Source organism: Cyclopterus lumpus, chromosome 11 (genome assembly GCF_009769545.1).
Source record: "Cyclopterus lumpus isolate fCycLum1 chromosome 11, fCycLum1.pri, whole genome shotgun sequence".
Classification (NCBI taxonomy): domain Eukaryota; kingdom Metazoa; phylum Chordata; class Actinopteri; order Perciformes; family Cyclopteridae; genus Cyclopterus; species Cyclopterus lumpus.
In genome coordinates, this window is record NC_046976.1 from 11,658,018 (window position 1) to 11,684,650 (window position 26,633).

The following is a 26,633-nucleotide window of genomic DNA, read 5'->3' on the forward strand; positions in this document are numbered from 1 at the left end:
AAAGAGCATTTCCATGGCACATCTTTGTTCCATTGTGCTTGATTGCATAGAAATCATCATAAAAAGAGAAAAAAGACATTAATGTCTGAAGCCATGATCCATTAATAAAGCATACAATGTAAAAGATTTTTTAATTTTGATTCATGACAAAGCATACAGCCGCATTGGAATGTACTAAAAGTGATCGCGTTATTCCTGTAAAGAGGGAACAAATGTATAGTTGTTTAAAAAAAAAGAAGATCTTTGTGAAAAAAACGTAAGGGTAATAGATATTGGCATGGTGAAACTATATATTTTTGCTGTATGAACATGATTTACTTAAAGTCTGTCTTAATTTTCAAAGTTACATAGCAATTTGTGAGAAAAACTGCCAATTTTTATTAATCAAAGTGCCTCTCTCTACATCTACAAATCTGCTCCCAAGTACAAACGACAACACTTCAAAACATGGACAAAAAAGAATACATGATTAAACAATTACAATGAAAACATAATACAGTCATTTACAGTCAGGTAGTTTTGAGAAAGCCATGTCAATGTGGTAAAAATGGGATGCAGGAATGCAGAAATAGAAATTAAAACATGTTTTAATATGCATGACAGATTATGAGAGATACATGTACAAGCTGGTGTACTCTTCGCCACAGCTTTCTCCGACATTCTCTGCTTCGGTGTCCCAAGATGCTGCGGTACCTCTAAGTACACACACACCTCGATCTGCTCCGATATGTGAGAGTCCCTCAGAATTACAAAACAGTCATACAGTTGACCCTGACCTCCCATTCAAAAGCATCAGATTTTCAAATTGGGGCATCTCACCTGCACTAAATAGTCTACAGGTGAGTGTCCATTGCGCGTTTTTACAATACCAGGTATGCCATCTTAGTATCCTCCTCCACATTGGTGTGTATGTGCGGAGGAATGTGTGCGTTTGTGTGTCGGTTAGAGGCATCGCAGCACAAGCCAAAGGGACCATTAGAGGAGTGGGTGCCTGGAGGGTGACGGTCCACTTAACAGGACACCTCAGTGGACTTGGGCACAGCTTGGTCCACCTTGCTGTTGGCGGTGCCGTCCATGGAGCCGCCCGTGTGTGAGCGGCCGCGCTGATTCTCGGCCGTTTGGCTGCGGCTGCGGTTGCCCTCGTTGGTGTGTGAGCGAGAGCGGTTTCCCTCACTGGTGTGGGAGCGGGAGCGATTGCCCTCGAAGGAGGTGACGCTGGAGCCGGAGGCGGTGCGGGAGCGGACCAGGCGGGTCATGCTGGCAGAGGGCACTGAGGGGAGAAAAGGAGAATATTAAAATGTTATTTATATGTTTACGTGTCAGTAATGAATATCCAATTGTATAAATATGATTTTACATTAACAACATAACTGTGGCTGTATTTTATACTTCCATGCCATAATTACATTTGACTGATAATATTCAAATGCTTTCAGAAAGTTCAGTTTTGAATGCAACATTTTTACGCGAGCCCTTCTACTTTTAATACCTTTTCCAGTGCTGTTCATTGCACACTCTGCAGTACAACAAACATCTGGAGTCGACCTTAGGTTGAAGTGATAACGTGAGTACATAGGTCATTTATTAACCCAACGCAGGGGTGAAGAGGAGAATGTGGGTGAACTCTGCACACTCATGGTGCCAGTCATTTTAAGTACAATTCTGTAATGTAATTTTGTACACAAGTTGTGAATTATACCTTAACATTCCTGTAAAATACATGTCAATTAAGTAAAACTACTGCATGTATTGAATACTTACTGTATCCCATGCCCTGAATGAAGTACTTGAAAGCTTCTGTCAGTTTAGCAGGCTGTAGAGAGAGAGAAAAAAAAAAAACCAAGTAAGGAGAAAATTGGTCCTCTATTATCACATTAATTATCACACTTGTTTACATAACAATGAAAAAAATTCAATCTCTCATCCAGCAGCTCACTGCTCAGAGTCTGAGATGTGACAGCTGCTATGAGCAGGTGCTGCGCAGGTTGAGGGATTACAACATGACAACTGTAGTTCATTTCAGCCACTTGCTAATGCTCTTAAGTGCAACGTTCTTATGTCATCCAACTGTCCACCTGACCCTTCTGCGGCGATTATCCAGCCCCGCACAGCCTGCTCTACAACATCAACAGTGTCTCGCAAAGCTTTTCTCTGTCACAAACACAGACATACACACCTGGTCAACCTGAGGCATGCCTCCGCAGTCAGACATCTGGAGAGAGGAGGGAAAACACAACAGATTCCATTAGCATGTTGTCCATTCGCACAGCAGTGGACACACGCCATTACAACCCATTACACTCGACATGTCCCATTTGAACACGTCGAACACCTTGTCGCCGCTACTTCCAATCAGTGATCTTCTAGACCCTGAACAGTTAACCCCGATAAATGGTACCCATTGTAGCTCTAACAGCCATTTGGCTTCATCTGTGGATCATAAAAGGTTGCCGTGGGCCAACACAAGTAGGTCAGTTCAGCAAATTGTGTCCACAGAGGCGATATGTCACGCACGTCGCCTCTGAGGACACATTCAGCTTTCCTACCCTGGTTAATATGTCACCAGGTCAATGCTGAGCCACTGGAATACAATCAGCCGATGCATTTCCATCAAGGCTATTAGAATCTGAATGAGAATATGGACAGGAGGAGGAGGAGGAGAAACGGGTCTGCTTACCTTAAGCAGGGTAGTCTTTGTTGGGTCCAGCTTGGTGTTACACTCAACCTGTGGGTATTCAGTAAAGTATCTGATAAGATTGGTAATCAGATTTTGCAGGTTGAATATTATAAGTTGCTATGGAAAAATAATGTGAGATAAAGTGTTTTTTAACTAAGAAATCTGGTTTTAATGCATCACTTATGGCTCATAAATACTAGAAAATATATTGCTGCTAAAAGCAGTAATAGTCACACAAATCTTTTCCCTTAAACAAATCAAACTACTCTGCGTCACTTGATTTCTGTTCCCAACTTTATTGTTGCCCAGGTTGTGTTACACAGTTGTGCTTAAGCATTTAATCTTACATCTTGGGCCTCAACAGATGACTGAAGGGAATGGAAAAACATGTCCAGCACAAGTTTGCTGGGTTAACGATGGTGGGAAATCGAGTCATTATTGGAGCTTTGTTTTTATCGGCTGTGTCAACTCACCACAGCCTCCACAGCAGGAGAGCTGTCACCAACCACCAGCAGTGAATGGCACCTGAATAAGGGAGACACATACATGACAAATCAGCATCGGTGAAATGTAATATTTAATAAAACATTGTGATTTAAATGATGATAACTTACTTGAGGGTTTTGAAGATGCCTCCTGGGATCGGTCTCTCAATTTCCAGATCCCTCCGACTGCAGAGACAGACATATATTATAGAAAATCTTCCCATTTCTGTTAATTCAAAGTTAAGATTCTGCAACCTGATGCACCTAAGGTTGTAATTCACTTAATGTTGTTATAGTCGACAGACTTTGATGCGTTTTATTTACCTTTCATAGGACTTGACAAAGAGATGCAAGTTAAACTGGTTCATGTCATTTGTGACGTGGTGGCGGTATGTTCCGATCAGGTCGTGGTTGTTGTGGATCTCCTCCTGAGGAAACCAAACACACCATCTGTTGAGACCACTGAGACCTAAAGACTTCATCACACTTCCATGTCACACAAAAAAGAAAATGTGAATCTGTACCTTTCCAAAGAGGTGGCTGATGATCATGTCCGGCATGGCATTTGTCCAGCCGCTGATCTGAAATCAGACATGAACATATTTAGCTTTATTGCAGCGTTTTTAATTTGTGTTGGCTTGGTTTTTAGTTAGCTTCTGGCAAGGTTTTCGTCGAAATTTGAGCTATACATGTGTGTTACCTTGTGTGCAGCCCAGTCCATCCATCCCTCAGCACAAGGGTTGATGTTGATGAGCAACAGTCCCTCCACCATGTCCGGGTAGTCCAGCTATAACACGCACACACACCACATGATATTAGTGATTTATTACTGTATCAAACAATGCTGCATTTATATAAATAAATGTGTTTTGGATTAGTTTTAGTTAATTGAGTGGTTTAAGACAGCTCTTGGGTTGTTTTTATTTAAGCTATTTTTCAATGTTAGACTTTTCTGGCTAAATACATTTTAAATAAAATAACACACATATACATATATACATACATACATACATACATACATATATATATATATATATATATATATATATATATTGTCCTATGTTGGACTTAGCATATTTACAGAGAAGGTTGCAGCAAGAAGTTAAAAGTTGTATCTCTGTCAGCCTTGTATCCACAGACTGAGACTTCCAACTGTGCACAATGTTAGTTTTGAGCTGGAACATTCCTGAGGCTTTTATGGCTCAGCAGGCTCAAGCAATAAGCAGCATTATATTGCCAAAATCAGCATAAAGAAAAAACACATTAGCTGGCTCTGTTAATCCTGAAATTATTAAAACTCATAATTATTTAGTGTGATTGAGAGGGGAAGGGGCAAACTTACAGCGAATCTGGTCAGAATGTATGCCCCGGCCCCAATGCCCATTCCTACAACACTCTTCAGCCTGCGATCAAACATACACGGATACTGTTAGAACAGGTTAGAGAAAATCTTAAATTTGAGTGTGAAGAGTGAGTACGAAAACTGCAACTCAATTTACCCAAATTGCTTCAACACCAGTGGGAGGATCTCAGAGAGTTGGTCCATAGAAGGGTACTCATATCTGGGGGGGGGGGGGGGGGGGGGGGGGGGGGGGGGGGGAAACAGCATATTGTTACAAATGAATGGTTAACAATTTCTTAATACCCACTATCTAATCCCTGGTCTATATTGGTCTGTATTGTTGATATCAGCCCGTGATAGCCATCGGTTTCCATATCACGTTCAGCTAAGGTAGCTTTAACATGAAGCAAAGTCCCACCATCAAAACCGAGATTAGACCGAACGAGATAAACACCTGTCACTGCAACACATTTGTCAAATTAGGTCATCTTAAATTCATCTGCAGTGATCTACCTGTTGAGTCAAGGTTCACAGCCTGCTTGACATACATTAGTGTGTGTATGTCTGTGTGTGTCTGTGTGTGTCTGTGGTGTGGGGGGCGGTATGGCTCACCCAGTGGAAAAGGTGTTCGCTCCCTCTTGCTGCCCGGGGGCGTCAACGTGACACACGGCAAAATGCTGCATGATCTCTGACATGTCCTCGTGGTTGAAGAGCGTGCTCCAGCAGGTTTTTTCTGGAAAACAGCCCAAGGAAAAGGGAGGTGGATAAATGATACTTAAGTAGAATGTAGTAACCAGAGAATAAGTGCAAGACTTGTTTTGTATGACGTGCCGATGCTGTGCCTCATCGTCTTACAATATTGCGACACTATCACTAAATTATATCAGTAAGAGTTTAGACACTGTAATGTAATAAACAATAACAATATTAAGTTATGTTGGTGAACCTAATCTGGTCTCACATGGTACAGTAATTCAAAACACACAAGGCTTTAGGCACAACAACAGATGTTGATTGAGTGTAGATTGAGCTGAATGGGTTGCCAGGCTTACGGTTCAGTCCAATATCATGGAAGGTGAGGATGACTGGTCGGTCACCCTTGGGAAGCCCCTTCATTGTACAGTGGATTCTTCCATAAGGAGTCTCCACATCAGTCTCCTACAGACGCAAAAACAGTTAACAAACTTAGCATGAAATGTGACTAAAAACAATTCAACAACGTTCCAAGTAAACATATCAAGAGATTCAGCTTGAAGCTACAAAGATGAGAAAACTTTTGCACCTCAACATTATGTCGAGCCAGGTTGGATATGTCCAACCTGAATACATTTACCACCACCACATTGCACTTAAAATGTGTTAAACACAAATAAATGACCAATTAACGACACAAGAACTTCATGTTTAATGATGCATTTGCTAAATTCAGTATTGCCTCATTTATTTCGAGTCTCCAAACAAACTACAAAATTGCCAAACCATTTAAAAGATTTTACACGTATTGTTCCTAATAAGCAAAATATCAGAAATATAAAAAAGGTTCTATTCAACGCTGACACCTGCATAATCTGCCAATGCACAGGAAACTACTTTCAATAAAGCCTTTCTCTACTTACACGGACTTCAATCTCAGTAACAATCATTTCCACGTCAGAATCCTCCAGAACCATGTTTGCAGAGTAAAGCTCTGCTCGCTACTGAAATGTAGTTGCAGTGGCTCCCTGAGCTATAGATCCAAACGTTATTAAGCCTCTAAAGGATCCAAACGTTATTAAGCCTCTGAAGGATCCAAACGTTGCTAAACCTCTGAAGTTGTTTAGACCTGCTCTGGGAGCTGCGCTTTATACCCCCCCTACTTACCAGTTGGCCTAAGCTCCGGTCTCCCATGACGCCCTGCAGGCTGGTCAAAACAAGCTAACTCGAGATGGAGAGATCCCTAAATTGGATCAACCAATGTCAGACAGAGGGGCATTGGCTACTGTGTTGACATGATGCGTACACATGAGTGTGTGATCAGTGGGGAAACAAGCTGAATGCGTTGGGGAGGGGAAGACATTTGGGAAACCATTTCCAAAATATTGTCTGTTCTGAGGAACTTTTAATTAAAATCCTAAAGTTCAACACAGCAGCAAAGGCTACAAAGAAGTTTAATGAAAGTCATAAACATTTACTAAATATACTCTATTAACAGTCATTGATTGATTTGAAAAGCTTATATAACCTGCAGCATAATAAAAACTGGTTTGAAATCGATCCAATAGATCATCTTGTAGACCTCAAGGTCAGTTCACAATAGGGAAGACTTTATTTAGGATTTTATACATTCAAAATTCATTATTTTAGTGAAAATATAGAAATGCATGCCTGTTTTTATTTATTTTTATATATATATATGTAAAAAAACAGCCATACATTTAGTCCTAGTATTTTCCAAGGACACATATAACCTATTTAGAGGACATAAAAACATCTAAGGATTCACCACGCCTTGCTCCACCCACCCTCCCCTTCTACAGCCAAACACGTGTGCTACACAGGCAAAATAATCCTGCAACACAACATGTGCGTGTAAGTGCATATGCATCTACTGTGACTGTCAGGAGTAAACCCGTAATATTGTCACCTTTAACTAATCCTGCATGCACAATTGTTGAAAAATTGCCCCCCACAGAGATATCATAACACTTGCCCTGGATGCATTAGATCATCTAACCTGTCAGTGTGACACCAAAGTGAGTCAGATGGCTTTTTAGATAAATTAGCTCTTGGCGAAAGATCTCCGGACAACCAGAAGACCCATAACCTCTGCCACTAGGTTTGAGGTAACGGTCTGAGTATTTTTTAAGAATATTTATTTCATACTGAAACTGTACTTTTAAGATCAGCAACTTCCTCTACATCTTCTCTGACTGTGAGGGTCTGAGCGCTGTCCAAGGTGCTGAGAATCCCCCAGACTCAGCAGCACCCATATACCTTTCAAACGGTGTGTCAATGTGCTGGAGAGGCACGAGAAAGGGTTGACGCACTGTAGATCTGTTATCTGTCCAAAGTGTGCCTCATCACTCTCAGTACATGACTGAATTAGCAAAGGCCCAATAAGATTTCAGTCCTGATAAAATCACAGCAGATGAAAGGTCACCGCCGTGATGGATGAACCACTGCAACAACTATGCTGATTAGTCGCAATGTATCAATTTGTATCCACCACTAGATGGTATCAAACAAGCTAAAATAATAAGATATAGAATAAAAATTGGAGTCGACACAAGCTTCAAACATTATAGCTGGATTTACAACGGGTGAGAATGATAAATGCTGGATCTTATTTCTTGTGTCTGCAAACATACCTTGATAACGAGCTGCAGCACAGCCTCTCTCAAGCCCTGCAAGGAAAGAACAGAGTAATGAAAATATAAAACTAATGCAATTACATTGTAACATGCTATAATCTAATATCCTGAGGGCGCCATCCTGTCACTGAATGTATTTTCACATCCATATGACCTCGGTCATTTGAGGCACAGAGTATAATTTCAGCCCCACAACTTTGTCGTGGCGAACAAAGGTCAGCAAACTACAGTCAAAACTTGTAAAACCTTCACAAACACCTTCTTATGATTAAATATTTTTATTAGAGTGAAGTCTAATCTGGAGAAGAAAATAAGAAATGTGATATTTTTGCATTTTTCAGCTATCAGCAAGCTTCATATCTTCACCCTGAGGCTGGCTGTGATTGGATAACTTTCTTTTTTCACTTTTGACAGTGAGATTATGGTTTGAGTACCATCTATTTATCAGTTGTTTAATTAGTGTGATACTAAATAGTATCACTATTTTTGGTGCAGATCCAAATCCAGGTCCTCAAATATGAATTGCTAATTGTGAGATCATTAATGTATTTACTATTTTCCAATGAACTGCTACATTTACTCGAACAAAAAGTCACCGTTTCAAATGCAGATGAAGATTTAACATTTATATTACTGAGTGCTCCGAGTTCTTCCTCGTGTATTCTCCTTCAAAGAAAACCCTTTTCACAAAAATAATGAATCCACAAAATGTTACTTTGGTGGCTCAGATTTCTTTGACACACATTAAAAAGGATGGATATAGTTAGTAATTTAAAATCACATGTGTGTGTTTGTTTGTGAACAGAACCCGTGGTTTAAAATGTGCACAAATGATTACGTGCTACATCTAATTGAACCACAGATGTTCTAATAAACATAAAAGCAACCTTGTCAGGTACAAATCATGCAAAGCTGAGTGAGTACAAAAGCGTTTTTTTTCTGAGAATTATTCTGACACATTATTTTTCTTGGCTTTGTTCAAAATACATACCGGCAGTTCCCTGTCAACCAGGAGGGGTTTGGACTCAACAACCTGGATGTCATCCATTTCAAAGAGCTGCAGAGCCTGCGTGAGAGATCAGAGTAGTTTGTGAGTGACTGGTCCAACCTGTGTTTGAGCCTTAAGATGCTTCAGGTGATAGTGTGTGGGAAAAAGGTTTCGTAAAATATTGGCCTTTCCCAAAGGCGTGTTCTTTTCAATAATACCATGTCAAAATGTTACTCAGACCTCTTTTGAAAAGGGTGTGGCAAAGGTTGCCGGGCTACAGTGGGCTGACTTACAGACAATCATAGGTTGCTTGAACTCTGGGCGTGTTTTACACAAAGCTCATACAACGCTACACTACTATGAACCTGACTGCACTCACGTACACACAGACCCACACAGGTGAACAGACAAAGGAGCGTGCAGAAACTGGCGCTGTGATCTGCACTGACATGCGGACCACATAACGGGACACACCTGTCAACCGCCCACAACAAAGACACGCAAGCAGACACGCCAAGGAACAAGCAGGCAGGATGGTCTAGTAGAGGGGGTGGGGGAGGGGAATACAAGAAAGGTGACTTCTGGATCATCATCACCCTTCTGAACATAAAATGCTGTGCTGTGGCCCAAACCGTCTATGCTTTTTAAAGACTGAAGCAATTCCTCCCTGATAACAGTTTCAAGATTTGGGATATTTCAAAAAAGAAAGAACACAGTGATAAACAAACAGAAATGGACTGAAAAGGGCAGAGAGAAAAAGAAAGAAAGGAAAAGGGGAGTGTGAAGAAAAGCCAGGCGTCCGATTGTGGGTCATGACTCTGTGTTGGAGGAGAGGCAGGCTGAGGCTCTGCATGCAAATCAAATTAGCTGGTTAAAAGGCCTCTTTGTCCACTGGCTCTGGTGGCTCCTGAGAGCCAGGGGCCTGCCCTCTTCTCTTCTTCACTGGCCCACACACACACACACACACACACACACACACACACAACCAGGAAGCAACAGACACCCTTGTTTCCATCAATACATCCATACTCTTTCATCCCTCTGCTGGCTCTCTAGCTCACTCTCAGTATTCTGTCACTCGTTTGTGTTTGTCTTGGTTTCTGCTTGGTTGCAGTTGCTATGTTTGCTCTTTCCAAACTCATTCCATCTGCTTTGTGCTCTCGGTTTTTGTATACAGCCACATTAGACAACTAATCAACATCGACCAACAGGACTACAATCTAGCCGTCGGAGGGAGGCGATCTTTTCGAGGAAGTTTTTCATTACATTTAAAATGTGGAGATGTCTAACAGAACTCGCTCTGGATACACACACATACACATCTCTGACTGGGAGAACAGAGACCGGAGCCAGCCGGATCTCACAATAGCACAGAGGAAGAGGAGTATCAAACAACAGGTTCATTTTGCTGCTGAGGCCTTCAGAAACATGGCTGCCATTGCACTGCAGGCGCTTTGTTGAAGAGGACAAGAGATCTGCCCCCGTTGAGATTCCACAGCCATGTGAGAGAAGTCATATTAATGAAGTTGAAAAATGAAACTCTTCAGGCCATTTCAGATTAGAAAATATGTGTGTGTGTGGGGGAGAGGGCGGGAGGGGTGTAATCAGCACATGCATCAACATGGGGGAATCCTCTAAGCCTATTTTCAAGCCTATTTGCAAACACCATCACCACCTGTTAGAGATCCTGGCTGAGCAGCAGGCAGAGACATCTAGGTTGTGTGTTGTTTACTCCAATTGTTTACCTTGCTGAGCTAATGTCTTACCTGGCCAAGATGAGGGAAGGAAGGCAAGGGTTTTAGTTCAACCCCACAGGATCCTAATCCCAAGCACTCTTCTTGTGTAATAATTGGTCAAATTAAGAGTTATATCATATCAAATGATTGGCATGAAAGAACATTGTTACATTCAAAATATACATATAAATGATGAAGAGTTGTATGTGGTTTCTCAGATCAGTGAGATGCAAACTACCTAGATACAATATATCAAAATTAATTTTAGTTTTTTTGCAGTGCATCTTTTTCTCACAGGGATGTTATGTTGCTGCTGCAGCAGGGGACTCACTCTTTAAACTGGCTTGGTGTCATTGGAACAGTCGCACATTGTCTTCAACCGAGTCAAACCAGTTCTTACATGCATATTCACTATTGAAACTGTGTGTGTGTGTGTGTGTGTGTGTGTGTGTGTGTGTGTGTGTGTGTGTGTGTGTATAGAGTGTTCGGCTGTGGGGAAGAAAACAAACTATTTACTGACACAGCTTTGGTTTGGCAGAAGTGAGACTGTGTTACGCAATCATGAAACAGTGGGAGGATATAGGCCCAGGACGATCCAATGCATAACCCAAAACCAGCTGCATAAGAATACAAACTTTATACCTTTCTGTGGCTGGTAAAATGTCTAGATTTCTATAACAAGATATGGAAATAAACATGAAGTCCCATGGCAGCATGCACTATAATAAAGCCTTTACTTGACGTCATGCTCTTAGCAGCCAATTGATAATCTATTACTCTACAAAGCATTGATTATAACCATAACTCTCAGGATTAGGTTATATATGTTGATTCCTGAAAAGCAGACTTATTAAAAATCCAATGTTTTCACTTGAAAGTGAGATAAAGTGGCTTGAGCTTTAGAGTAAAACAACAACACTGATGCGGGCCTCTACATCACACATTAGTGCTGGTTTTGCCACAGTTAAGCTTTAAGCCAGAACATCCAAGTTACAAAACCACATGAGCGTAAACTCTTTCTCGGCTCGCTTGGGAGAAAAACACATGTACTGATTAGATTTGGACAGAGAGTCTCAATAGTAGGGAGCCTGAATCAAGGCCAGGCCATCCCTCCTCCATATAGTTTTAAACCCACAAGCTTCTGGCTTCCATCTGCAGAAACAATGATTGCTTCCCTAATCTTTGGGAACTCGCTTAATCTGTCAAATCCCTGGTTCTGAAATATCAGCACGGCGGCAGCAGGCCTGCCGGACTAAGCTGTCACAGACCTACATTTTCAGATTGTAAAAGATAGCAACATGGGGGTGTCTCCATTGCTACAGTAAGTCGATGAGTGGGGGTCAGGCTGGTTTGAGGGCAACACCCAGTCACCAGTTCAAGCAGCTGTTTATGGTGAGATGTATCCTCATGCATCCCTAAAAATCAGGTTCATAATCTCTTAGACAGGACATTACAATTATCTGGGAAACATGTTGTTTTGGTTACAACCAATAGAGGAGATGTGTTCTATTTTTAGCAGGCTGCAATTACGTTGCCTTAAATTAATAAACATAATTGTTCAGATTTTGAACTCAGCACTATCCCCTCCCCCTGCCCACACCCTCGTGCATTTGTTTGATCAAGGAAAACTAAGAGGATTTGCAACATTTGACATTAAAGCACTCTGCTTGTGTGTGTGTGTTTGTGTTTCCAGTGTCACTGTGTGAAAAGCATGTTGATCTTTGATCCAAGTTCCTGCACCTGCTCACATTAAGCGTGCTCTGCCTTACTGTACAACTGCATGACACATGTATTTAAAAACATAATATGCCCTCATAAAGTTTTTCCACAGGCAATAACTTGTCTTTTGCACAACAATCTAAATACATTCTGAAATACACATTTTTCTCTGTGAGTTTTCATTTTCGGCCAATTCTGGACAAATGAAAGTGGCACATATGAACTGAAACAGCGTATTATTTGTTTTACTACATTTCAGTGTAGTCCTGCGAAGGACGAACAACGTGCCCATACATGCTGCGAAACGAACACACTGAGAAGTAAACACCCAGTGCCTCAGAAAATAACAAAAACATTCAAATAAAGTCACCATTTGGAGCAGAAACGTACCTCTGGATTCAATGTGTGATTGTCCTGAAATGAACACTCCGAAGATAACAAAAAAAGTCCCCCAAAACTTTGTTTCCCTCTCTCTCTCTTTTCAAACAGCGCAAATTGTTGCAGAGACAGAAGCGTTGCTTTGTTTATAACGTGCGGCGCAAAGCGGATGTATGAGGGAATTTTATAAAGTCTTGGGGGCGTGCAGCCCCGCCCACTTTTCCCCCTGCTCTCTCTATTGGGAAACAGCAGCTGAGGGGTTGATAGCAGCTTGACTCTTTCCAGCGGTTGCATGATGAGGAAGCGACTCATGGGTGAAAATACTCGGAGGCACAAACCCTCACAGTATTACCAAACTGACTTCAATCCTCCTATAAGGGCTCACTTTTTGTTTTCTATTTTTTTAATGATGTTTTTATATCGTAGTTTATGTAGTCATTGTCTCACATGGCTACTGACAAAACAGTTTAACTGGAAGTAAGATGTGTCAAATTCTATTATTCTCACCTCACTGTGTGCGTCTGATGTGACACATTATACTTTCATGGCTATGTGGTAATTAGTTTGGTATAACGGAACTTCTTCTCTCCATGAACTGAGAGGGTGTGGACAGGAATCTTGGCAAGGCTGTTTGTCTCTTTTGTCTCACTGTCGGGCCTTCTGTAAACTATAATTCACCACACTAACTAGGGCTGACTAGAAGTCTTAATGGTATTTCTACCCTCTGGTAATCCACACAGTTTACATTTTTTAGGATGGGTTTGAGCCATTGTGGGCTGTTGTATGAGGCGGAGGGGTTAGGAATGCAGCTCGGTCTGCAACCTTGATTTAAGGCCAAGAGAAGATAAGTCTGTACAAAGGCAAGCCCTTCCCTCTCCTTAGATCAAGCTGCCTTTCCTTGATAGCACACTGCTATTGTCTCATCAAAGTTAGCTTGTACTACAATAGCAATAATCAAAACCTCAATAGAGATGGTTAGCCATTGTGTGTGTTGATGTACAGATGTTAGTTTGAGGGGAAGATGTTATCTTCAACAATCCTCTCTACAAGTGACCGGCTGTGTGAGTGCGTGTGTGTGTGTGTGTGTGTGTGTGTGTGTATAAATGTTGTTCATGATCCCAGATCCATTAGTTTCACTTATGACACTTGTGCTACAGTGCAGTGGAAATTTCCACACCTGCAAGAGACTGACTGTTACACTGTTGATCTGCCAATACGTGCTTGTATTGGCAAAGAGTGCGTGAAAGGTCCTTGTCGAGATACAATAGCCGCACTGTGGGCTTGTAATGTGAGGCCCACGATAGGAACACATCGGACAATAGGCGCGTTTGAGGGGAAACATATAACCACTCCACTAATTTAACACTCAGTCACTTTGTACTTTGCACAACATGGGGATCAATGCTAATGGTTGGAATCAAAAATAGTCTTAGATATCTGGCCATTACTAAAAACACTACAGAGTGACATCTGTGTCTGCGTGAACAAGTTTATGTGTCTGACCCTACAGCTCCCATCCAGCTATCATTGTGAAACAAAGATAGCATTTGGCTGCCAACTGTGATAGATTTAGTGCAGCATATGTGGGTCACAGAGTGTCTCAATACCTGATAAAACCAGTGGACTTTCACCTGGCTGATTGCAGTGTTTGTGGGAGCAGATGGCAGCCTTTAGAAGGCATATTAAATAAAGCCAGAACTCCTCAGGTCCTCCTTAATCCTGGGAAGACCCTTTGTTGACATCATTTTTTAAAGAACAATGCAAATATAGCTAGTAATATTCTTGGTAATATTATGTAAAGATAAATAAATCAATAGATTTGGATGTGTAAGGTCATGCATGTAAAGCCTGTCGTACCATGTAAACAGAATGACAAAAGAATAACTTTTGAACATTGAAGTCTTCAAGTAACATTACAGCAAATGGGATCCTGTATTTTTTGTCGTTAATTTGTCTTGTTCCTCTTTCTGTCCTCTCCTTCTGCTCCTCCCTCTGATACAGTAGGCCCATACTGTACATCCAGAGATAGCACTAGCTGAAACTGTCTCCTGCCAGTCAGTTGAAGTGAGTTGATTCACTAAGGGCATGACCACAATGTTCACTGCAAACAGAGCAGATAACAAAAAACTGACAGATTACGAAGCACTGAAGTTCAAAGCTCATTCATTCCACGGACTACTGCTGAATCCTGCAATCATGTAATAAAATACTATGTCTGACATTTTCCTAACATCTGCTCGCTCCTTACCTTTATTCAATACACACACCCATCACAGAGTCTTTGTGTGGTAGATTAAACCAGTCATGACACCCACAGTGGCGCAACAGGCCTGTAACAGGAACATATGATTCAGAAACACATGACTTGAAATGTCTCTGTAGTAAATAGTTTGTAAGGTGATGGCAACATGTGATCAATGCAGAAAGCTATTCCCGCATTGTGTTTTCAGTAAAAAGCAAGACGAAGGAACCCTCTGTTGACCGCAGTGGTAAATCTTTATATAGAAGTTGAAAAGCTAAACTTTCCAAAGCTACCTGTGCAGTCCAGATAAATCATTAGCTGCAGTTTGTGTGTTCTGGTTAGACAGCCACCACTCTCATGCCTGTCTGCAAAACATGCCAGTTAGCTTAGCTTAGCATCAATACTGTACACATGGGGAAACAGGTAGCATTGCTGTCTCTGAAAGTAACAAAATCCCCCAACCCGCCCATATCAAGCTCATTAATTAACACATCGTACCTCATTTGTTTTCATATGTAAAAACAACAAACTCCTAAGACTTACAATTATCCGCCAGTACTAAACTTCTAATCCAACCTTCAGCAAGAGAGTAAAGAAGCATGTGTCCCAAATGTCAAACTTTTTCTTTCCAAAAGAAAATTATTCAAATAGTATGGGGTCAGATCAGTCTCAATAATTGCAAATGCACACAGAGACTTACAAATGCAAACACAAGATTTACAAATGCGCACAGAACAATTTACAAATATGTTCGATTTACAAATGCACACAGAAGGATTTACAAATAAATTGAGACTCCCCTGCCATGGCTAGATCCGCAAATGCGTTTTTTCAACATAGATCTAGCTGTAGCCAATCACATGTTGCCCTCATTTTCAACCAATCAAATGAGCGCATCTCCCCCTCCCCTCCCCACGGGGCTGTCATTTGTAAGTCTCTCTGTGTGCATTTGTAAATCGAACATATTTGTAAATTGTTCTGTGCGCATTTGTAAATCTTGTGTTTGCATTTGTAAGTCTCTCTGTGTGCATTTGCAATTATTGAGACTGATCTGACCCCATAAAATAGATATACATCACATTTACTATCACGCCTAATTATTCATGCTTAATTTAGCAGGCGTAACTAACACATAATGATTTCTATCAACCACAGCTGGATGTAATGGTATTTTGTGGTTTTCTATTTTAGAAAGAGATCTTTTTACAGCCAGCACTCAAGCCTTTTATGAATTTATACAGCCTGTAATTATTGCACCTTATATCACACGGCTTGCAGACAAACAAACCATGTGGATTTTTATTTGGCTGTAAAGTGATTGCACTGGTAGTGGTGGGGTCAGCTCCTGCACGGTTCTAATGGGATGTTTTCCCAGCCTGGCCTATATTGAATATTGATTATCTTTATAAGGGGGAGTAACTGCTTTGATAAGACTGTCTAGTTTTCTCTTGATGTTGATAAGGTTGTTACTGAGTGACTAACCAGGCTGTGGTTACCGATGTGTAACGGTTGTCATTAAACAGTAATGCCTTACTAACATTGTTTGTTTGGTGTGTGAGCTCCTGGGGGCAAAGGTGAAACTAACCGGACCCCGACAAAATGTGAACGGGCTCATTAGATCTCTCACTAAATATCTACTCTGATCTAAAGCAAATCATATGAACTTGGAAAACATGTAAACCATGATAAAGAAAATAAATCAGACTTGTTGTTTTGAAGACAGTAGTCACATTACCACAGGGACAGTCAGCTGACACATTCTCAAAGCATTGAGACAAACAAGTCTCTAATTATTACTGTATCCTTCAAAAGACATGACCAAACTTCAAAAAGAAAAAAGCAGAGGCACAAGACTAGTGATTAATTAGTGTGTATTAATTTGTGTATTCACACTGTCTAACTGATTATGTTCAATGCAGTCAAGTGACAATCTAATATTTGCCTTGTACTCCAAAATCCAGGAAATCATGAGTATGAAGGGGAATAGACACCATCCTGCTATGCAGTACAAAGGGGATTGTGGTTGCATGAATGACCAGCATCTGACTGAACGCATTCTGTGTTGTATAAGAAAAGAAGATAAACAAAGAGTGAGCTAACCTAATCCTCCCGTGGCCACCGTCACTGTTCATAGCTCTAATATCTTTATCACCAGCAACAATTGTAGACACAGTAAACATGCCAAGGCACAGTACTGAATCAAACAAAGCCAGAGCAGCACTCAGTTGGTGCCAAGTGTAAATACTGTAGCTGTGCACAGGCATTGGTGCTACCTAGGAATCCCTTATAGATGAATGATGAGGTAGAAATTTAATTTGGTTACACTGGCAACAGATTGATTATATTGTTTCATTGTGCCTGTAATGCTAACAACCTTTCATATTGTTTATTTCCCCATGCACGTAGTAATCCAGACTGATCCTGAAATTATTCTTCTGCATTTCCATTTGGCAGGAGCAACACATTCCAGCCGCAGCGGGTTGGCCTGCGCAGATAAAGCACGTTGGACCATTTACTAAAGTGGAAGCTGCACCTAACCAGCCTCTGTTTTGATTCCTGAAGAAAATATGTGAGGTCAGGGTGACAGGATGTTAGCTGGTGGGTCTACGACTGCACCGTTCTAGATTCAAACTTATCTACAGATATAGGAACTCAGCACAAAATCAGATTCATGTTCAACCCACAGCTCGATTCAGTTCCTATCAAGTTGATTGGAACCATTTGAGCCTCAAAGTGAAAGCAAAAATGTGCGTCCGCCTGCACATATTAAAAGGGTGTACTGTGTCCTGTGACACATGAGGGGAAACGGTGACCCCCTGCTGTGTCGCAGGTCAGACTGTGTTTTCACTCGTCATCCAAACAGGAAAATGAGTTGATGAACTGTGGAACAACAGGGTCTATATATAACAGTGAACACAGCTGTTTGAATTGAAGAGGAAGTGGTGAAGGGGAGTTCGATGTAATAGGTATAGGGGAATGTTGTGGATGAGGGGTCATTGATAGAAATATTAATTGTCCAGGTGGTAGGGGTCAAGGAGTCACACAGTGGAAATATGCGGGGATTAGGGACTTGGGGTATAAGAACACCTTATGTGTGCGTGCGTGCGTGCGTGCGTGCGTGCGTGCATGCGTGTGTGCGTGCATGCGTATGTGTGTCTGTGTGTGTCTGTGTGTGTGCATGCGTGCGTGTGTGTGTGTGTGTGTCTGTGTGTGTACGATGTTTTGACTGATCACGTGTACTCAAAGTTACAGATTCTGTCACGGCTAAGGAAGACTTACAGTTGATTAACTCAGTACAGGGTTAACTATGCTGCACTGCTCAAAGGAGTGAATACTGTTGTGTTATTTCAATGATTGACCGTTTGTTTTGGGGAAAAACATGGCCTACTTCACTGTCTGAGTTGTTGTTAATACTTAATAGATATTTAGTTGGTGACACAGATAGCCCAGCTGTTAATGATTCTTTATTGTTCTTATAGTGAGGATAATCAAACAATACACTCTTCAAAAAAACAATTGCTGTTGTAAATCAAAGGTCACTGCCTCGCCACCTGAGGATAAAACATGTCTCAGTGATGTTGATACAAGTTATACAACTTGCTGTTCTTTATTTTAATAAATCTAAGTAAAATCATGTTATATGAAGATAAAAGTCTGAATGGTTTTAAAGTTTCTCCTTGATAAATCCTTCTGTGTCGATAATAAAATGAATTCAACTGAACTTGAAACTCCCTAGCACTTTACAGAGGATGAAGTAAACACCACAAGGGCCTTTTAATTGTGTGTAATGCTGCCTTCAGGGGCTGTTGTAAATACTATTTATATAAAGATAAATTAGGTAGGAAAAAGACAATGGTGGAGTAATCATTCAAATGTTTTACTAAAGAAAAAGTAACAAAACAACACTGTAAAAATACCCCATTATAAGTCAAAGAAAACAATTCAAAGTATATTTATTTAAAGTATTAAAAGTATGACAATTTAAGAAATGAGCCATGGGAGTGTCATACTATAATATATTATATTATCATTGCAGAGCATAATAAAAGATGTACAAAAGTCAAAGCTGACTACTGCTGAATCCAGTACATCAGAAGTATTTACATTTAATAAAAGACTAATATGTGCTGTTACTGACATCTGCTTACTCATCACCTCACATAATCAGAATCAGAATTCATTGATCCCTGGTGGGAAATTGGTATGGGATGTTACCTACCTTATTCAATGCGTTCAACCAGGCATGACAACCACAGTGATGCAATAGGCCTGTAACAGGAATGTGTGATTCAGAAACACATGACATGCCGTGCCGTTAGCTCATGCAGGACAACATTAATGTGGTCTGTTGAACTCAGTGGTATTTTATTTGTTAAGCAAAAGTTTGCAGGCTACTTTAGATCGTTGGAAAAAAAGGACATTTCTGATGTAAAAATGTGATGTGGATGTTTCAGATATATTGGACAATAAAGGGAATAGAGAGATAATAGGAATATAGCCTTTACTGTCACACAATTCAGTTTTAAAACAAATGCATTTCACCCAAGGAAATGTATATTTTTATATTCACGGAATGGACAAAGTAGGTTCGTGCCACATTCAAAATAATACAACAGACACAACAGCGTCAACCCCAAAAGACTTGTATGTTTGAGGTGTCATTTTATGCACGGTCCTTGAACGCCTCACAGGCTGCATGAACCGGCTGTAAAGGCGATACGGTAGTTTAAGGATGACAGCAGCTGCCGTGGGCGGTGCAGGCCGGGACCGGGACGAGGAAGACGAGCGCGACGTGACCGGTTGTTGTTTGTTGTGAACGGATGTCGACTGGTGCTCGTTTATCCTCTGACGTCCGAGTGCTACAACTCAGGACAGCTCCAGAACTTACTCAGGACATTACGGCATGAGTACACAAGTGCAATGAGCTATAGTATATAGTGGCAGCCACCTCCTGTAGGGTATTGCAGTTATACCTGCTTTTACATTGAACATGGTATATGGTATTGGTATTTCTCATGGCCAAGTAGCTAAATATGTTAGAAGTAGCCTTCAATTGTCAGGTACTTCTTAATATATTCTAATTATGTGTTAATTAATTTATACTTGTATACACATTTGAGAGGGAAATATTAATGTATTAAATATATATAATATTACGTATATCCATCCATCCATCCATCCATTTTCAATACCGCTTATCCTCATTAGGGTCGCAGAGGCGCTGGAGCCTATCCCAGCTGACATAGGGCGAAGGCAGGGGACACCCTGGACAGGCCGCCAGTCCATCGAGGGCACATGTAGGGACATACAACCATTCACTCTCACATTCACACCTATGGGACATTTAGAGATCAATTAACCTGCAGCATGTCTTTGGACTGTGGGAGGAAGTCGGAGAGCCCGGAGAGAACCCACGCTGCCACGGGGAGAACATGTAAACTCCACACAGAAGGACCGCTCCGACCGGGAATCGGCCCTCTTGCTGTGAGGCGACAGTGCTAGCCACTACACCACCGTGGAGCCCAATATTACGTGTGTGTGTGTGTGTGTGTGTGTGTGTGTGTGTGTGTGTGTGTGTTTATATATATATATCATATTTTGCTACAATATTACAAAGCATGAGACTGGGAATGGAAGTTTGAGTGCTAATATTAGTGCATTTTTACTCAGTGAAGCAGGTCCCTATGGTGTCTCCTGGTCTACATGTAAACAAGCTGCAGTAGGACTGTCTGGAGATTAGTCTGAAACCTATACACACGCTCATGCACTAGGTCAGTACACAATTACATTTTTGAAAGGAGAGGAGGGGCATATTTTGGTTTAGGGATGAGGGCTAACATCTAACTGCAGTTAAGGTTTAACTTTGGGTTCAGGATTTGGGAGACCAATTTACAAACAGCGTAACATAAAAACAGACGTACATACAGAGACCCTCATACACAGTGTGAGGTTCAAGCAATCTGATACATGCTGGGTGATACTGGCCTGTACAGCAAATACAGAGAGAATCAACTGCACAATGCAGCATTCAGGGGGATTAATGCTTGAACCAGTTTACTCAATCAGTAAACAAAGCAGCAACTGACATTAATCCTTAACAGTGGTGAGACAGACAAGCTCCAGTTTCTCTGATTGTGCTATTAATGGATAACTTCCATTACTTTCTTAACACTTTCTATGTTAATTCTGTGAATTCTTCATTCAAAACAAAGAAGTTTCGGTGCCTGGCTAAGCTCTTTTCACCCTAGGACTTCCCTGGAGGATGAATGGAAATGGGTAAATCACAACAAAATGCCAAAACAGAATAGATTAGAGGAATATAACAAGCAGCGAAGAAAAGGAAAATGTTTTTTTGTCTCCTGTCCCTCAGTGTGTCACTCAGTCAATCACATGCTCAGCCGCTCTGTCTGACTGCCAGACTCGACTCCCTGAGTGTAATCTCTGTTGACCAGTCAGCAGAGTGAGGGGGTGGGGGGGAATAGAAGGCGTGAGGTTGCGTTGTAATCTAGGTCGTCCACCAGTAATTCCACAGGGTGGAATTATGTTGTGGGCACACAATGCTAAATGCTGAGCTCACAAACTCTTCTTCATTGCCCTCTACCCAGCCCAGTTCACATGCTCTGATGTCATCTGCCAGACATTCTTGACCTTGATACGGGCCATCAAATGAATAAGCATTAACATCTAAACTTGACCTCAGATCTTTTGAGTTATTTGCTTCATAACTCAAACACAGAGAAGAGTTAAAGCCTTTTTACCACCAATGCGCGGTGGTGACACAATTCAAAATGGTGGAGAGTTGGCACTGTTTATCAACTAGATTGTGGGGGCTTCAACTTATAGATTCAAATCTATAGATGTTGAGCCTGAGACTACCAAACTTAAGTAAAGCTAATGTTTGATTTATATTCTTGGAATATAAATACTAGTGAACTTGTGTTTTATTTGCTGGACAACATCATTCTTGAATGTTGGCTGACTCTGGGCATTCTTCAGTCTGAGTTTGATTCTTGCGTTTCTGCCTTTAAACATCTCAGGTAACCCCTCTCTTTACATTCTTCCATACCGCTTGCTCCCAATCCTGTTTGTGAAGTTCCAATGTTGACTGAGTGGGTCATAAATGAATACCCGTCTTCATGACTTCCCAGTGACCTGACAGCAAGGCGTGGTGGTGAAGAATGGCCTCATATTCTTTTGTGTTTGAAAATGGGTCAGTAGAGTATATAAAGAGCCACAGTGTGAAGAAATGAATATAGCTTTCTTAATCTACCCCGACTCTGGGCATTTATATCCTGACTAATCTAATATGGCTTAAAATGGGCTTGCCTTCACAAACTTAAAATTAATCATGCAACTTCTAGTGCAGGATTTCTCAATGTGAATTGTAAGAGAAGTTTAGAAAGACTAAGTAGGTTATGGTTCAGACGTGGTACATCCCAGCGCAGATGCACTGCAAATAGAAAAGCAAACAGCTTTCATCCATTACATATTTGTTCACCGTAACCTTGCCACAGTGGTCAGTCAACTCAATATAATGTCAAGGATTAAATCATGACTGCAGCCCTATGCTGCAGCCTCAGAAAACAGGGTTTGAAGTTCAAATGTAACAACTTCACCGATTTGCATGGTTACTTATGACATGCATTAGATATTGTAGTCTCTTAACACCCTAAACATGGCATAGACTTTCAGGTGAGTTTAGAAGGAATACAGAAACAAGGAAACCTAATAATATTCATGCTCAATGAAAGTACCAGGATGCAGTAGAAAAACTTTAATCTTCCGCTTGATACAAGGGTATGGGTGTCTTGACATTATTGTATTTCAAGATAAACTTTTAAATACTATGCTGCCATCCTTTGGTCAGATGCTGATGACAAAATACGGCCACAAATAAAAAACATTTGACACAAAGAGACACAGATGACACCATTTATTGGCCTTGTGTGATTTAAAAGTGTGTCTGATTTCACTAGAGTGTATGGTCCACTCAAAAACATATAACATATAAAAGTGCAATTCAGAAGTAGGAAGAATACTTTTACATACAGAACCGAAGAGCATCATGGGTAAATGTAGGTACAGAGGAAGTGATGTGGGGGCTGATGTAATAAGGAGCAGCACTGGCTCTTGTGTAGACAGGGAATGAGGACTGAGTGCACACGTTCATCCTGCTGATGGGCTGAGCAGCTCCATGAGCAGCGATTCTGTGGGGTGTGCTGCCTCCTGTTGAGCAGATGGGGGAACTTCCATCTGAAGCTTGGAGGAGCAGAGGCTCCTCAGAGTCCCATCTGAAGCTCCTCTTTGTCCCAACTAGTCTGTGTGTGGGCCGAGTCTGCTGCTCCACTCTGACCGGCACACTGGACAGAGGAGAAGCTCTGGAGGGCCGAGCAGAGGGACTGTCTCTCTTCAGGAGGGATTCAATGGAGAAAGGACTGCTGAACTTCACCTCACATCTGATCTGAACCGCTCTGCAGGCCGCTGGTTCAGGAGAGTGGAGAGCCGAGCAGAGCTCCGAGGGTCTGCTCGTGTTCTCCGTTTCCACTTTGGAGGCCAACTCAGGGAAGAGCTGCAGGAGTCCTTTGAAGTGACGACGCACCATCTTTGCTGTGATCTGACTGGGGTCCAGTTTCCAGTAGTTTCTCTTACTGTCCAGGGAATCAGGAACCACTGGAATCTGAAATATACAGAACAAGGTTATAGAGACAGGTTACGTTGTTTAATCAAATGATGAAAAGGTCATTTGAAATATCAAAAGTTTTTGAATGAAAACTTACCTTGACAAAACATTTGTTGGTTGATAAACAAACTCTGATGTTGTTCTCAACAGATTTTCTTTCTTCATAGATTAAAGGTGCCAGTTTGTCCATCAACTAAAAAACATTAGGTGGAAATTAAATTAAAGGTTTTTGAAATGACAATCCATGTTTCATACGATAGCGCTCTTCAACAGTCATTAATTGTAACATGTCTTGACTCTTTCTCACCTGAATAAAAGTGAGCATCTTTCCTGGAGTGTCTTGGAGGACGACAGCGATCTTAGCCAGGTAGGTGGTGCTCTTCCTGAACACACCTCGCTGAGAGCTGCTGGCTGGAACAGGGAGAGGCAGCTGAGCCCCACACTTCTCCGTCCTTTTCTGCATCTTGTTTGTTGGAGAATCAGAGGAGTCAGGTCCCACACAGAGTGATCACAACCTCACTGAGACCACATGTGGACCTGAAGGGGTCAGCTCTGGTTATAAGTCCTTATGGGACAATAAGACATGAGAGGGTGTGCACTGCAGGTTAATGGGAACCTTTTGATAAGTAGGTGAGTCGTTACTGCTGGAGGTGGGTGGAGCCCGTGAACACAAAAACAGTATATTTCTTAACGTTCATCAGCATGTACTTTGTTCAGAATATCAATTGCACACTAAAAAATATAAAAGTTCATATAAGTTTATCATATAATCTATTTAGAAATAAGTAATACATTGCTTTGCAGTTACTGCAAATCGAAAACATTTCATTAGTGTAAAAAGGTATAATTTACTAATATTCAAACCTGCGTCACATCCACGTGCTGATCTGTTTTTGATTCAGTCCATTACAGTGTCACGGTCAGTCAGTGCCAAACTCATCTTGAGGAGGTTGTTGTCCGTCGACTTGTTAAAAACAGGTCTCACTCCCATTCCCTCATTCTATAACGTATATGTATACATTTTTATGTGGTCTTTTATCTATTTTTGGACCTAGTTTTGGACCAATCAGCTTGCTCAATGACATAACCACCCTCCCACTCAAGTAATTTGTGTAACACAATAAAGGTGTGCAAGCTACTGTTAATACATTTTGCCACATTTTGCCATGTACAATAAAGGCATTTTATCTTTGCACAAAACTTAGTGTGCATTGTAAGGAGACAATATTCCACCCTTGCGTTGTTGAGCCCTTCAGAATATGAATTAAGCCCAGTACCCCTGAAGCATCCAAAGAGCACCAGTATATGATTGCAAGAAAGACCCTCTCATACAGGAGGATTTTTGAAGTGGAATTAATGCACTCCAAGAACTTGTCAAGAAAACACTTGTATATCCCAAAATGTTTTTAACAAGCCGGGGGTCCACTGAGTTGTAGAAGCTAACCAATATCTTTATTAGGATTGTGACAACTTAAAACAGACTCATCGCCGACCCACACCCAACGTGTAGGTTTTTAAAAGTTAAGTAGACTGGTTTTGGTCTTTGATTGGATTCTTACACAGTCCAATATTACTATTTTTAATAAATAAAAACACCCCACTAGAATCCTTAAAAGCTTTTAGTTTATCAAGCAACATTTGGTATTACTCTAACGAACACTCATATAGTGGATTAAACTGTGCCCCTTCACAAAGAAGTGCATTGCTCTCACAGACAAAGGCTGTAATAAGTACTGGAATGTAACAGTTTAAATGGCTGATGGTTGTGAGTGGCGTGTGAGTCTTTGGTCACTTTCCAGTAGTTCACACCTCATCTGTGCTTCATTCACATTCAGTTCATCTGTCTGAACAGAGAACTGGAGAATGTTATGAACACACACAGTAAACATGTTTTAAAGTACACAGTGTGAGTTTTCAGGTTTCAGTTTATGTCCATGGCTATCACACACAAAATGGATTTTAAAGTAATTGTTTACTGACCTTATATTAGATATACATTATATTTGCCAACATAAAATTATTATCTGTATTAATTCAAAATCACTGACTTTATTGCTCTGAAAATAATGTGTCACTGGCTAAAGAAAATACAAATGACTAGACAGATACATTACTCTTGAAACTGAATAATCAGAATCGAGCTGTGAAGTGAATAACATCTCTTCAATGTATACAAGGCCTTTTGTGATTTCTGAGGGGAATAGCTGCACATTGGGTCTTCTTTTGGTAGGACCACGCCTCACTCCTGTCATACATCAATAACGCCTTCCTTTCCTCCACACCAGTTTGTTCTTGTCTCCCCTCATATCAACTCACATTGGGTGGCCACATCACCACTCATATGTTTCATATTCAATAATAAATAAATAAATAAATGTGATGGTGTGGCTGTGAATTGCTTTTGTGGTCTGGCTCAGTCACTGTCTATAATCATTCCTAAAGTAGTGGTTACATTTTCATTCAGCTGACAACTTTTCTGAGTAAAACCTGGATCTGGCCTAAAATCTGAACTGGCCCAGGTTCAGCAATGTAATCCAGACCCCAGAGCAGCTTCAATCAAAGACCAGTGGAATCAGCTGGTTTTGTGTTTGGCCAAAAAATAGAAACCTGCCGACTCAGCCTTCCATCAAAGCCATCCTCTAAACTGGTTTGTAAAGCTTTCTGCATGGGTAATGTGTGGATGCATCTGAATGAGGATCACTAATGCAAATGACCTGCGTCATTATGTGGGACAAAGGGCAATACATTTACTTTAAAGCAGTGATGAGGGATGTGCAAATTGCTGGAATCTGATTAGATTGCTCATTGGAATGTCAGTGTCACTCCTGACACTGTGTATTGTGGATTATCAGCCTTTGAAATGCTGAAAAAACACAATTTTATTTTGTCTCTTATAACAATTTAAGACAACATGTGAGATGGAACCGTGTAGTTTCAAGTTTATGTTTATAATAACTGGTGTTTAAAAAGGCCACAGCATCACAGGTACAGAACAACACACACCTGCAGATATAAGCTAGTTGAGTCAATCGGCTA

At 41.0% G+C, this 26,633-nt stretch overlaps 2 protein-coding genes across 2 annotated transcripts; both read right to left on the bottom strand.

Moving 5' to 3' along the window:
- Positions 1-96: 96 nt before the first annotated feature.
- On the bottom strand, positions 97-12,852 carry ndrg1a (N-myc downstream regulated 1a). The gene is made up of 16 exons (XM_034544619.1): positions 12,688-12,852; positions 8,846-8,920; positions 7,852-7,887; positions 5,557-5,662; positions 5,117-5,237; positions 4,662-4,724; positions 4,505-4,565; positions 3,863-3,949; positions 3,687-3,743; positions 3,487-3,590; positions 3,292-3,348; positions 3,151-3,202; positions 2,678-2,725; positions 2,177-2,212; positions 1,762-1,813; positions 97-1,270 (listed from the first exon to the last, which is right to left on the bottom strand). Exons 2-16 carry the CDS (start codon positions 8,900-8,902, stop codon positions 1,011-1,013), a joined length of 1,197 nt encoding a protein of 398 aa, XP_034400510.1. The 5' UTR covers positions 8,903-8,920; positions 12,688-12,852; the 3' UTR covers positions 97-1,010.
- A 10,106-nt stretch (positions 12,853-22,958) lies between these two features.
- On the bottom strand, positions 22,959-24,060 carry si:rp71-45k5.2 (uncharacterized protein LOC560783 homolog). The gene is made up of 3 exons (XM_034545463.1): positions 23,905-24,060; positions 23,695-23,790; positions 22,959-23,594 (listed from the first exon to the last, which is right to left on the bottom strand). The coding sequence occupies exons 1-3, from the start codon at positions 24,058-24,060 to the stop codon at positions 22,959-22,961; spliced, it is 888 nt and encodes a 295-aa protein (XP_034401354.1).
- Between the last annotated feature and the right edge of the window lie 2,573 nt (positions 24,061-26,633).